A 13,356-nucleotide genomic window follows, 5' to 3' on the forward strand; every position below is an offset into this window, starting at 1 on the left:
GATAGCAACTTGATATTTGGCATGCATGTGTACCTATTGGAGCTGCACATTTTCAGTGGTAAAAGGTCAAGGTCATCCTTCAAGGTCTAAGGTCAAATATTTGGCTTCAAAGCGGCGCAATAGGGGACATTATGTTTCTGACAAACACATCTCTTGTTTAATACAAAAAATATATATGTGGTAAAACCAATTAAGGGTGTTAAGTTGTCAATCATGGAATCATCATATCATATTGTTTGAACAATGCCACATTCTGTTAAGACCTTTAAATTCCATCTCAAGAGTAAATGAAATTGATCATCAATCAGGTTCTATGTATATCATTCATGACCTGGGTCTGGCTCAAATTATGAACATGAAGATCAAAAGTAATTTATTGCAGGTATCCAAGAAACTAAACACACCTGATTTTATTAATTGTAGGGCCTATTTTATTTTAACTTCTTAAGGAATAGGTTGGAAGGGGGGTGTGCTTTTCCTGGTGGGAATTTATATGGGGAATATCTTGACAATGTATCACACTCAAGAACCAGATTGTCACATTTAATATCAAACCTCTTGAGTCTGTTTTATTTTGCATAGTTGCAACCGAAATGGCAGTTAAATAGTGTAGTTGTTATAATAGCAAAACTAATACTCAAATTCAATGAAAGAAGCATTTAGGAACATGAGCTATATGAAGGTATCCAAAAGACCTGTAAAGTTTTTGTTTGTAAAGCAATTTAAAAAGCTATCATGGCGTCAATCATTCAGAACGTTAACCAACTGTGACTGAAACCCTTTGTTTGCCGAGAACTGATTGTTGCAATAAATATTGCAGGCAAAAAAAAAAACATGGAAGAAAAATACAAAGCTGGCATTTTAGATACGGATGCTTTTCCTACCTGCCAAGTCTCACAGGAAATGATGGCATTATGCTTGTTTTATGTTCGTGATTCAAGTAAATCTCGCTTTTACTTTCCTGATATGTAAGCTCCATTTATTGAGCCATGTAAGAATTTTTTATTTTCTATCCAGATTAGTTTTCTCAAATTTTCATGGATTGAATGAATGAATCATTATTTTATTTCAAGCGAAGATCATTTTTCTGATTTTTGGCTTACAGAATTCTTTGGAATGCATTGAGATCATGTTGCACAAAAATTAACCAATTTATCTCCTGGGTGTGCAAAATGCTAGATGTTTGTATTTTGACCTTTCTCTGTGGAAAAGGGGTTTAATGCATGTGCGTAACGTGTCGTCCCAGATAAGCCTGTGCAGTCCACACAGGCTTATCTGGGACGACACTTTCCGCTTTTATGATATTTTCTGTTTAAAGAAAGAATCTTAGTAAAAATCCAGTTTAGGCGGAAAGTGTCGTTCCTGATTACCCTGTGTGGAGTGCGCCGGCTAATTAGGCTAATCTGGGACGACACTTTAGGCACATGCATTAAACTCTCTGTTCACAAAGCACTGCTCATTTAAAGTAATTGGTTAGAGTAGCTGAATCTAATTTGTCTAGCCTAAATATTCTATAGACTTTATTTATACCCTCAAACAAAATCAAGTGCTTAATTATCTGATTTAAATTTAAATTTTGGCAACTAAAACACTTGCATCACACTAAATTTTAAAATAAATTTAGTGTTATTTTACGTTGTTTTAAGCACTTAATTATATAGTTGTTGTATATCATTATTTTACTGAACAAATTGGCCTCATTGCCTTCTATTCCTATGCCTGTTAAATAAAAGGAAGCATCTGTTACACCAGTGAAAAATGTGTAACAAGTAAGAGACAAATAGACAATTTTTGTGATCCAAAGTTTAGTCTAGTAATGAAGTCTTATAAAAAATGTGTTATGTCTCCAATCATTTCTTTACCCTTTCCCGCTCAGAAGCAAAGTGTTAACCTATTTATTTTAGCTTGATTGCAAGAAAGCCTAAGGTTTATTTGAAACACTCTCGAGTCCATTTCCTGGACTATAACCAGTACTTGGTGTCTATGGGGGAAATCTAAAGAATGCTCCCACAGTGGGGATCGAACCCGTGACCTCCTGATGGCTTGAAACTTCAAACAGGTCAACATGGGCATCTGGGCAGGAGAGGGTTAATAATCTTGACCTACAAGGATAAGCCTAGTATCTAAGTGATTTCGATAAACTGACTTACCTTTAGTACTTTTTTGGCTTAATCCATAGAAAAGTAATTTATAGAAATGAAATAGGGATGTGCTCTGTGAAAAGGGGGTTCGATGGATATGCGTAAAGTGTCATCCCAGATTAGCCTGTGCAGTCTTCACAGGCTAATATGGAACGACACTTTCTGCTTTTATAATTTTTCATGGAAAGAAAGTCTCTTCTTAGTACAAATGCAGTTAAGGCGGAATGTGTCGTCCCTGATTAGCCTGTGTGGACTGCACAAGCTAATCTGAAACGACACTTTACGCATAATTTATGTATTAAACCCCCTTTTCACAGAACATGTAGGATGAAAACCCTTGTTTCAGCGCATGGTGTTCAAGAGATATACCGTGGCCCAGAGAACGTTCAAGTCACCCAGGGCTCAAACATCGTGCTGCGTTGCGTGGTAAAGAACCGCGCAGGTGTCGTGCAATGGACACAAGACGGGTTTGGACTTGGCACAGATAGAAACCTACCGGGATATGACCGCTACTCCATGATTGGTGGAAGCATTAACAATGGCGACCCACTTGGTAAGTGGAATGTATTGTGTTTTTGTTGTTGTATCTATTAAGGAATGTAAAATTATGTTGATACGTAAAAATTGGTGAAGTAATTGAAGTGAGGACACTTTAGTGAATTCATTGAAATGAAGTCGTTGGAGTTTGTAGTTGCATGTCATGATTGCAGTGCAGAAGTCAGACATCAGGAACATCCCTTGACATAACAGTGTTTTTGTTCATTCAAAATCAGGGCCAGTAATTGGCTCCATTCCCAATGGAAAAACATATATATATATATTCCGAATGGGAGCTTAAAATTCCCAATGGAAGATTCTCCCCCCCCCCCCCTCGCTCCGAAGCAGTTGTTAGCAAAACAACAACAACACTAATATCCCAATTTTAGTCAAAACGCTGCAAATTTTCCCAATTCAAAGGGACCCGGCCTCAGTGCCAAAATGGTGGAAAAAAAGCACAGCATAAGTGAAATACCATGAACATTTCAGTCACCTTTTTGTCCTCTCTGGTAAACATAGCATCCAAATACCAAGTTTGTTTGCAGATCAATGATTGTAGAAATATGACATCTTTGATGGCACTGATTGCTGTTTCAGAAAACATCCATCTTGGGCTATTAGTATCAAAGCAAGCTTGCAACTTGGATTCCTGAAATCAAGACTTTAACGAAAAACTGTCATAATGAAATATTCACAATTTACCCCTCATAATAGTTGTGACAAATGAAATATGAGTAGCACCAATATCTTCAAGACAGTTTAGTCTAATTACAGGGCTCAACATTAACGGTTGTCCTATTGCCCCTGGCAAGTGAAAGTTGGGTCCGGGCAAGTTATTTTATAATCTAGTTGTCCGCCCGGGCAAGTGCAAAAAAGAACAAAGAGCATGTAATTTAGACTTTCATTAGACTTTAATTGCAGTAATCATTTTGTTAAACATTCAAAAATAAAAAAGGTTTTGTGGTGTATCATATTGATCTTTATTAAAATATATGAGGTTTACAGTTAATGTGATATTTCATGTTTGGGCAAGCGGCTTTACGTTCAGGGCAAGTAGATTTTCTAAGTAAGGCTGGGCAAGTTGGTTTTTCGGTAAATGTTGAGCCCGGAATTATCTGTGTGGTTTAAAAAAAATGACTTTCTGATTTTGGAAACAAAAGAGAGGAAATTGGTGTCATTTTCCAGTGTGAACATTTGTGGATCGGTCAATCCACGATATCAAAGAAAATAAATGTCCAGAGATTAATAATGATTTTTCAGTATTTTAAATGTTAATGTATGACAATGAGATTTCTCTTCAGAAGAGCTTCGCCTGTTAGACTCTGACTTCTCTCCTTGGTATTTCTTTGCTTCAGTAATGCAATAAAAGTGTTGCTAAACAATTTGGTTTCAAATCAATATCATCAAAGGTAGGTCTCTTGAAGACCCAGGATGTGAAATTGATTGGCCATTAACTGCCAAAGAAATATTGTAATAAGGGTAGTTAAAGCAAATGAACTAATTTTATGGTCTATAGCATCATGTTAGATGAAATGCTGATTTTTACATTCATAGACCAATAATTTCCTTTACATTAAACATGACTTAGTAGAGCGATGTTGTTACTGCAATGTTTCAGGTTGTTGCCCCATTTTTTGGATGTTGTTCATGTTTCTGCTTCAATGTTTGATGTTGTTGCTGCAACGTTGATGTTGTTGCTGCAATCTTTGATGATGTTGCTGCAATGTAAAATATTCTTGCTGCAGTGTATACAATGTTGTTGCTGCAATTTTTTATGTTTTTGTTGCAATATTTGATAACAAGTAATGATAAAGCCGTATTATAATTCTGGCTTTTTGAAAGCTATTTTAATGATAGATGATGTAAAAGGTATCTTCTTGGGAAATCGTTTCAATATTTTTGTAATTCATCATTATTTATCGACTTTTAATCTCATTCATGGCCATTTTTTATAAGAAAGTTGTAAGTAAAAGAATGGTCATATTTTAACTGTCTAGACTAATACATTACGTGTTATTTGAAATTCATATGGTAAGACAGTAAGTCACATCAGGGCAAGATATTGGCATCTTAGACTTTATGTGTCTGCCCAACAAATCAAGAGTTGTGTGTGTTGTTGTTTGCAGCATGTCTTCTGGGCTTGCTGATGACTCAGTCAATATTCATACACATGTACCTTAGCATGTTGAGGATATTCTTTGTTGCTTTCTTTGATATGCCCCCTTCGAAGAAGAGGAGGTATATTGTTTTGCACATGTCGGTCCGTATGTCCACCAGATGGTTTCCGGATGATAACTCGAGAATGCTTAGGCCTAGGATCATGAAACTTTATAGGTACATTGATCATGACTCGCAGATGACCCCTATTGATTTTGAGGTCACTAGGTCAAAGTCAAGGTCACGGTGACCCGAAATAGTAAAATGGTTTCCAGATGAAAACTCAAGAGCGCTTATGCCTAGGATCATGAAACTTAATAGGTACATTGATCATGACTTGCAGATGACCCCTATTGATTTTCAGGTCACTAGGTCAAAGGTCAAGGTCACTGTGACCCGAAATAGTAAAGTGGTTTCTGGATGATAACTCAAGAACGCTTATGCCTAGGATCATGAAACTTCATAGGTACATTGATCATGACTCGCAGATGACCCCTTTTGATTTTCATGTCACTAGGTCAAAGGTCAAGGTCACGGTGACCCGAAATAGTAAAATGGTTTTGGGATCATAACTCAAGAACGCTTATGCCTAGGATCATGAAACTTAATAGGTACATTTATCATGACTCGCAGATGACCCCTATTGATTTTCAGGTCACTAGGTCAAAGGTCAAGGTCATGGTGACCCAAAATAGTAAAGTGGTTTCCGGATGATATCTCAAGAACGCTTATGCCTAGGATCATGAAACTTCATAGGTACATTGATCATGACTCGCAGATGACCCCTTTTGATTTTCATGTCACTAGGTCAAAGGTCAAGGTCACGGTGACCCGAAATAGTAAAATGGTTTTGGGATGATAACTCAAGAACGCTTATGCCTAGGATCATGAAACTTCACAGGTACATTGATCATGACTCGCAGATGACCCCTATCGATTTTCAAGTCACTAGGTCAAATGTCAAGGTCACGGTGACCCGAAATAGTAAAATGGTTTCTGGATGATAACTCAAGAAAGCATATGCCTTTGATCATGAAACTTCATAGGTTCATTGATCATGACTTGCAGATGACCCCTATTGATTTTCAGGTCACTAGGTCAAAGGTCAAGGTCACAGTGACTCAACTTAGAAAAATGGTTTCCGGATGATAACTCAAGAACGCTTACGCGTAGGATCATGAAACTTCATAGGTACATTGATCATGACTCGCAGATGACCCCTATTGACTTTCAGGTCACTAGGTCAAAGGTCAAGGTCACTGGGACTTGACACAGTAAAATGGTTTCCGGATGATTACTCAAGAAAGCTTACGCCTAGGATCATGAAACTTCATAGGTACATTGATCATGACTCACAGATGACAACTATTGATTTTCAGGTCACTAGGTAAAAGGTCAAGGTCACAGTGCCAAAAAACGTATTCACACAATGGCTGCCACTACAACTGACAGCCCATACGGAGGGCATGCATGTTTTACAAACAGTCCTTGTTATATTATTATTTGAACTGCATTCTGGAAAAAATAATCTTAATGCATTTGTGTAAAGTGGCGCCCCTGATAAGCCAGCGCAGTTTGCATAGGCTAATAAAGGACAACACTTTTGGCCTAAACCGGATTTTTGTTTAGAAGAGATCTTTTTTTTTTTAAATTCCATAAAAGGGAAAAGTGTTCTTCCAGATTACACTGTGCGGACTTCAGAGACAAATCTGGTACAACATTTTATAAACATGGGTTAAGCCCAGTTGTCCAGAACTTGGCTTATTTACTCGTATTTACAGTTTGATCTAATGTTCTAATTACAATTATTTTGTGATAATTTCTAACAATACTAACTTAGACTTCTTATAATTGTAATCATTTTGAGACACTTGGATACTTGTTCATTGTATCCTTCTTTATCACAGCCACAGTTTAATGATGAATGTTGAATGTGTTCTTTCAATCTCTCACGGTATAATTATTACAGGATACATTATTAGTATTTAAACAATTATGGTCATCAAATGTTCCCTAACCCCCACCTCAACCAAAGGTCGCCCCTTTACCAGAAAAATGTGACAGTATTGGTGGGTGTGTCACATTCTTGAGCCAGATATGGATAATTGGCTGATCAGGGCAATATTATTGTATCTAAAACTAAAATGTTTAGGAGTTACAACAGTTTCACACTGGTCTCCAATATGCAAATTTTCCTGATTATGTAACCGTATAGCTGTGATAAAAACCCATAATGGCTGATTACCAATAATTGCTAATTAGCTGGTCATTCCATGACACAAACCATTCAATCTTTATCAGTGTCCATTAATTCAAACTCATTAATATTATCAGTTAAGTGATAATTAAAATTAATTCATGCAGAGTGGACAAGTTGGTGAAAGCGTCCATATAGGTTATACATATGACTAAGAATGCAATCACATTACAGTGGTGCAGTAAAAAACAGTTTCTCAAAGATGAGACACAATTAACCCTCTCCCACTCAGAAGCATATGAAAATCGCTATGTGCAAACTTAACAGCATAAAACCAGAACAGCCTACAAGCAACTGGCAGTCTGTTCAGGTTTTATGCTGTTTTATGCTGTATCCAAAGGTTGGAAATGAAGCCTTTAAAACATGAATTTAGTAAGAAAGGTATTAAATAAAATTTAACTTTCTATGGGACTACAAATGTGTCAAAATACGTTTCTAAGTGGTAAAGGGTTAAAGATTTTTTTTTCCAATTTGATATACAAGGTAGTGAGTCCTGAAGTCTGTATTACAATTATTTAGTTCCTATATGGGATAGTCCAGGTAAACGATCATCACCAGTACTAACAGTAGTTAAATCATTTATCTTATTCAGCATTTCATCGTTTAAAAAAAATGTACTTGTTTGTGGACACGTTAAATCATGGATTTCTGATTTCTTAGAAAAAAAAGGACTTTGCATGTGTTTTTGTTAAATTTGTGGATTGGTCAACCCCAGAAATCAAGGAAAATTAATGTCGAATGAATAATAAGGATACTAAATACTTGTGCCCTTGTCTGTGAAAAGGGCGTTTAATGCATGTTCGTAAAGTGTTGCCCCAGATTAGCCTGTGCAGTCTGCACAGGCTTATCAGGGATGACATTTTCTGCTTTTATGATATTTTTTGTTCAAAGAAAGTCTCTTCTTCGCAAAAATCAAGTTTAGGCGGAAAGTGTAATCCCTGATTAGCCTGTGCGGACTTCACAGGCTAATCTGGGACAACACTTTACGCACATGCATTAAACCCCCTTTTCACAGAGCACAGCCCAAGTATTTATTATTATTATTATTCATTTTATTGTTTACAGAGGACTACAGTTTGAAGATAGAGAGGGTCAGTTTGGATGATGACGCCAACTACACATGTCAGGTGACCGCCACCAACACAGAACCCCCGCTAGTCAGTGAGGTGGCCGCTCTTACAGTCCTCAGTAAGTGTTACCTTCATTGTGAGGTCTGCACTTGACATGGCCTGGACTTATGCAATTGTTTCTTTCAACAATAACATTCATCACAATGAAACCTTGCTTTGATAAAACTGGGCTTAATGCATGTGCATAAAGTGTCATCCCTGATTAGCCTGTGCAGTCTACACAGGCTTATCAGGGACAATTTTTTGCTTGGACTGGATTTTTGTTTAGAAGAGACTTACTTTAGACAAAAAATTCCATAAAAGTGAAAAGTGTCGTCCTTATTTAGCCTGGGCCCGTATTCACCAAACAATCATTAGACTTAAGTCTAAGAATAAAGAAAATTCTTTAAATAAATTAGAATATTCAATAATTTATTTAATTTTGAGTCAAACTCTGCAGTAAACATCTCTATCTATATTATTCTTCATATAGAACATTTTGTTAATGACATAATCACCAGTGGAGGCCTGTATATATTCAAACACTGAACACATTTTTCTTGGTTCCAAGTATATTCTTTATTCTTAAGTCTAAGAATTGGTTGGTGAATACCGGTCCTGGTTAATTTGGGACGGAACTTTGCGCACATGCATAAGGCCTTGTTTCCCCAGTATGCGGCTTGTATATTACTTTTTTGCACAATTCTAAACATTGTGAGCTTTCTCAGTAACTTCGATACTTTGCCAAGGAACTAGTAGGTAAAAGTGAAAACTATTAGTTGACCTTTACACTTCCTATGGTCAGCCGTTTATTTTCAGACATTAAAATAAATCTTGACCGGGCCTTACCTTTCTTATATCAAAGTAAGCCCCGAATTCCTATTTCTCGTCTGGAAATTTGTAAAATATATTTCAGGAGTTGCATAAACTTCTAGCAAAGTTTTCAGAATTTGTAGAAAAAGAAAAAAAAATACTGTAAGGCCAGAGTTTTTTAATAAAATGATTTTCGGATTTTTTTCCAAAAAGTGTCCAGTAGGAGGACGGAAAAAAGAAAAGAAAAAAAAGATGGTGACCAAAAATGCGCTATGCTAAAAATGTTATGGTATGAAGTTCTTTGTATATTGCATGACCAAAATAATAAATGTCAATGAAATTTATTATGTGCTAAACATTCTCATACAAATATTTAGCAATAAACACATTTATTAACAGACCTGCATTTCATACGAATATAATTATAGTTGCATAATTTTCTTTTATCCGAAACAGTTTCTGTTACAAATGAAAATGCACAAACACGCAAATATGTCTTTTGCAAGCAATTCCTTTTGAGACAAAATGAACATCTGAATTTAAAAAAAACTCTGGCAAAGTCAATCTTCAAATTAAAAAATCTTAATCTGTCATCCAATCCCCCATGTCACTGCCTAGGCACTTTAATATTCCTCTATTTAAACAACATCTTTTATATGTAATTCAAAAATGAAATATGCCAAGTGTTGCTTGAGTATTAAAAGAAAATACAAACCAAAATCTATTAGTTACAAAATAAACAAGATTAAGCTTGTGATGGTTATTTAAAATTGTATTTAATACATTGCACCTTGAAAAAAGTGGCTACAGTATGTCCTTCAATGTTACATTTTGATGAAGAACAGATCTTTTAAAAGTCACTATAAAAGTCAAATATACCACCTTGCCAAGACTATCAAAACATATTTGTATTTTATCAATTATAAAGCAATTAACCCTTTGCATGCTTGGAAATTTGTTCTGTGGCGTCTCATCTGGATCCAAACTGTTTGCAAAGGCCTTCAAAATTCGGTTCTCACACTGAAAGGGTTAATATAAAAAATAAATAAAATATTATTTTTGGTCAGCCTGCTAATTGCAATGACAGGTTTGCCAAATAATGAATATATTGCATATATTAAATTGTAAAATTTCTTAAATACTTTACATATGGTTTACCTGGCAGATGGAAGGTAGCAGTAATTCCTCCTCATCGCCATTAGGACATCAAATGCATTTTCTTTTATAATACTACGATCCTGTGGGGATTGGTACTTTAAAATAGCATGTATGCATTTTAAGTCGCTCTCGACCAAAACATTCACTGGCATAGTTGGGTCACACTTAACCTTATCTGTGTCAATCATTGACTTAGACGCTTCAAATGAAGCGATTTCGTCGTGTTCGTTAACAACATGTTTGCGCACAACATCGCCAATTGTTTGGTCACTAGTGGCTTTGATAAATTGTTTTGTTGTTTTAGCATCCTGGTAAATAATAAGTCCAAACCAGTATAAAGTCATCGTGGTCTCGCCACCATTTTGCATGTTTTCGGAGTAAAAATGATCGATGTTACAAAAGCGCTTATGATACATTTGAATGCGATATCGGTAAACGCTTTAAATAAATTACTTCTCTAAAACCCGACACGCGTTTTGTGTCTAAAACCCGGCTTATGGCACCCGAAAAAAAAATCCGAAACAGAAATTATATAATTTTTAGCTCATCTATTTTTTGAAAAAAAAATATGAGCTATTGTCATCACCTTGGCGTCGGCGTCGGCGTTGGCGTTGGCGTCGGCGTCCGGTTAAGTTTTGCGTTTAGGTCCACTTTTCTCAGAAAGTATCAATGCTATTGCATTCAAACTTGGTACACTTACTTACTATCATGAGGGGACTGGGCAGGCAAAGTTAGATAACTCTGGCGTGCATTTTGACAGAATTATGTGCCCTTTTTATACTTAAAAAATTGAAAATTTTGGTTAAGTTTTGCGTTTAGTTCCACTTTTCTCAGTAAGTATCAATGCTATTGCATTCAAACCTGGTACACTTACTTACTATCATGAGGGGACTGGGCAGGCAAAGTTAGATAACTCTGGCATGCATTTTGACAGAATTATGTGCCCTTTTTATACTTAGAAAATTGACAATTTTGGTTAAGTTTTGTGTTTATGTCCATTTTATTCCTTAAGCATCAAAGCTATTGCTTTCATACTTGCAACACTTACTAACTATCATAAGGGGACTGTGCAGGCAAAGTAATGTAACTCTGACTGGCATTTTGACAGAATTATGTGCCCTTTTTATACTTAGAAAATTGAAAATTTGATTAAGTTTTGTGTTTAGGTCCACTTTATTCCTACAGTATCAAAGCTATTGCTTTCGTACTTGCAAGATTTATGAACTATCATAAGGGGACGGTGCAGGCAAAGTTATGTAACTCTGACTGGCATTTGGACGGAATTATGGGCCCTTTATACTTAGAAAATTGAAAATTTGGTTAAGATTTATGTTTTGGTCCACTTTACCCCTAAAGTATCATAGATATTGCTTTCATACTTGGAACACTCACAAACTATCATAAGGGTACAGTAAAAGGACAAGTTGCATAACTCTGGTTGTCATTGTTACGGAATTATGGCCCTTTTTTGACTTAGTAACTTCTAATATATGGTTAAATTTTGTGTTTCGATCACTCGAAGTATCAAGGCTATTGCTTTCAAACTTCAAATACTTACATGCTATCATGAGGTTACTGTACCTGGCAACTTGAATTTTACTTTGACCTTTGAATGACCTTGACTCTCAAGGTCAAATTATTAAATTTTGCTAAAATTGCCATAACTTCTTTATTTATGATTAGATTTGATTGATACTTTGATGAAACTACTCTTACCTGACATACCACAATAGACTTCACCCAAACCATCCCCCGTGCCCTCCCCCCTCCCCCCCCTCCCCCCCCTCCCCCCCCTCCCCCCCTCCCCCCCCCCCTAATTTTTTTTTATTTTATTTTATTTTTTTTTAAGATCATCTCACAAATGACCACCACACCCTCACACTATACCCCCACCCCACCCCCCCCCACCCCCACCCCCCCCCCCCCCCCAATTTTTTTTTTTTTGATTTTTTTTTTTTTTTTTTTTTTTAAGATCATCTCACAAATTATCACCACACCCTCACACTATACCCCCCCCCCCATTTTTTTTTTAAAACGGTTATGTTTGAAATACCGTCCAACCATCGCACCCAAAACCCCCCCCCCCCCCCCCCCCCCCCGGATTTTTTTTTTTTTTTTTTTTTCGCTTTTTTGGAAGATAATGTAATAAATGTCCACAACCCCACACTATACACCCCTCTTCACTCCACTCCTCCCTCCTTTGTGGTTGAAAATGAGAGTCCCTTCACCTTTAAAAAGAAAATAGATGAGCGGTCTGCACCCGCAAGGCGGTGCTCTTGGTTTTTTTTGGTTTCGTCAAAAATAATAGTCGGCGGGTCAGAAAATCATTTTATTAAAAAACTCTGGCCTAATGCTTGTTAATAAAATGCATACATTTTGTTGTAGGACATTGTTTGTAAAATATGAAAATAAGATAAAAAATGATGTATTATGTGTTCTTGTTAATTTAATATATCGCCGTTCAATTACATTAACCCATTTAAGCCTAGCGGACTCTTCCATCCTTCGAAATTGGATCAAGTTATTTCCAAAATTAGGGATGTCTAGTATATTTATTTCTATATTTAGAATATTTCTTACAGAAATTCCTTTAAGCAAACAGCGCAGATCCAGATGAGACGCCGCATCATGCGGCGTCTCATCTGGGTCCACGCTGTTTGCCAAGGCCTTTTTTCTAGACACAAGGCATAAATGGGTTAAGAACTCAGAAGTAAATGTTAAGTGTAATTGCAAATAGAGTGTGAATTGTGTTTTTTTATTTAATGCTTTCCGGTGGTTTATAGAGAAATATCAGTGAATTAAAACTGATAATTTCACTGTTTCAAACAGTGAAAATTATCAGTGAGAATTATCGATAATTTTCATTGTTTACTGTGAAATGACGTCATTTTTTTGACGAAATGACGTCATTATCCCAGCAAAATTCGTTAGTTAAACTCTTGAACAATGTATATAAACTGTGAAAAATGCATTAAATAAAAAGAAAATTTGTTGGAATCGGTGGATTATCGACTTTAATTCACTCGTGATCATAGAAAACATATATTTTCACTCGTGGCTGCGCCACTCGTGAAAATATTATTTTCTATGATCACTCGTGAATTAAAATCGATAATCCACCGGATCCAACAAATATCCTCTATGTAATTAACTTGAAAATCTGCAGTAATTTAATGTAAACCAC

General features: G+C 36.1%; 1 protein-coding gene across 11 annotated transcripts in view; it reads left to right on the forward strand.

Moving 5' to 3' along the window:
- Positions 1-13,356, forward strand: part of LOC127859293 (irregular chiasm C-roughest protein-like) — a 305,644-nt gene that overhangs the window by 262,562 nt on the left and 29,726 nt on the right. For all 11 annotated transcript variants that reach the window (XM_052396541.1, XM_052396544.1, XM_052396545.1 and 8 more), the window contains 2 exons: positions 2,488-2,694; positions 8,158-8,280. In XM_052396541.1, the coding sequence (XP_052252501.1) occupies positions 2,488-2,694; positions 8,158-8,280 (330 nt within the window). The remainder of the gene's footprint in view (positions 1-2,487; positions 2,695-8,157; positions 8,281-13,356) is intronic.

The sequence above is a fragment of the Dreissena polymorpha genome, chromosome 15 (genome assembly GCF_020536995.1).
Source record: "Dreissena polymorpha isolate Duluth1 chromosome 15, UMN_Dpol_1.0, whole genome shotgun sequence".
Classification (NCBI taxonomy): Eukaryota; Metazoa; Mollusca; class Bivalvia; order Myida; family Dreissenidae; genus Dreissena; species Dreissena polymorpha.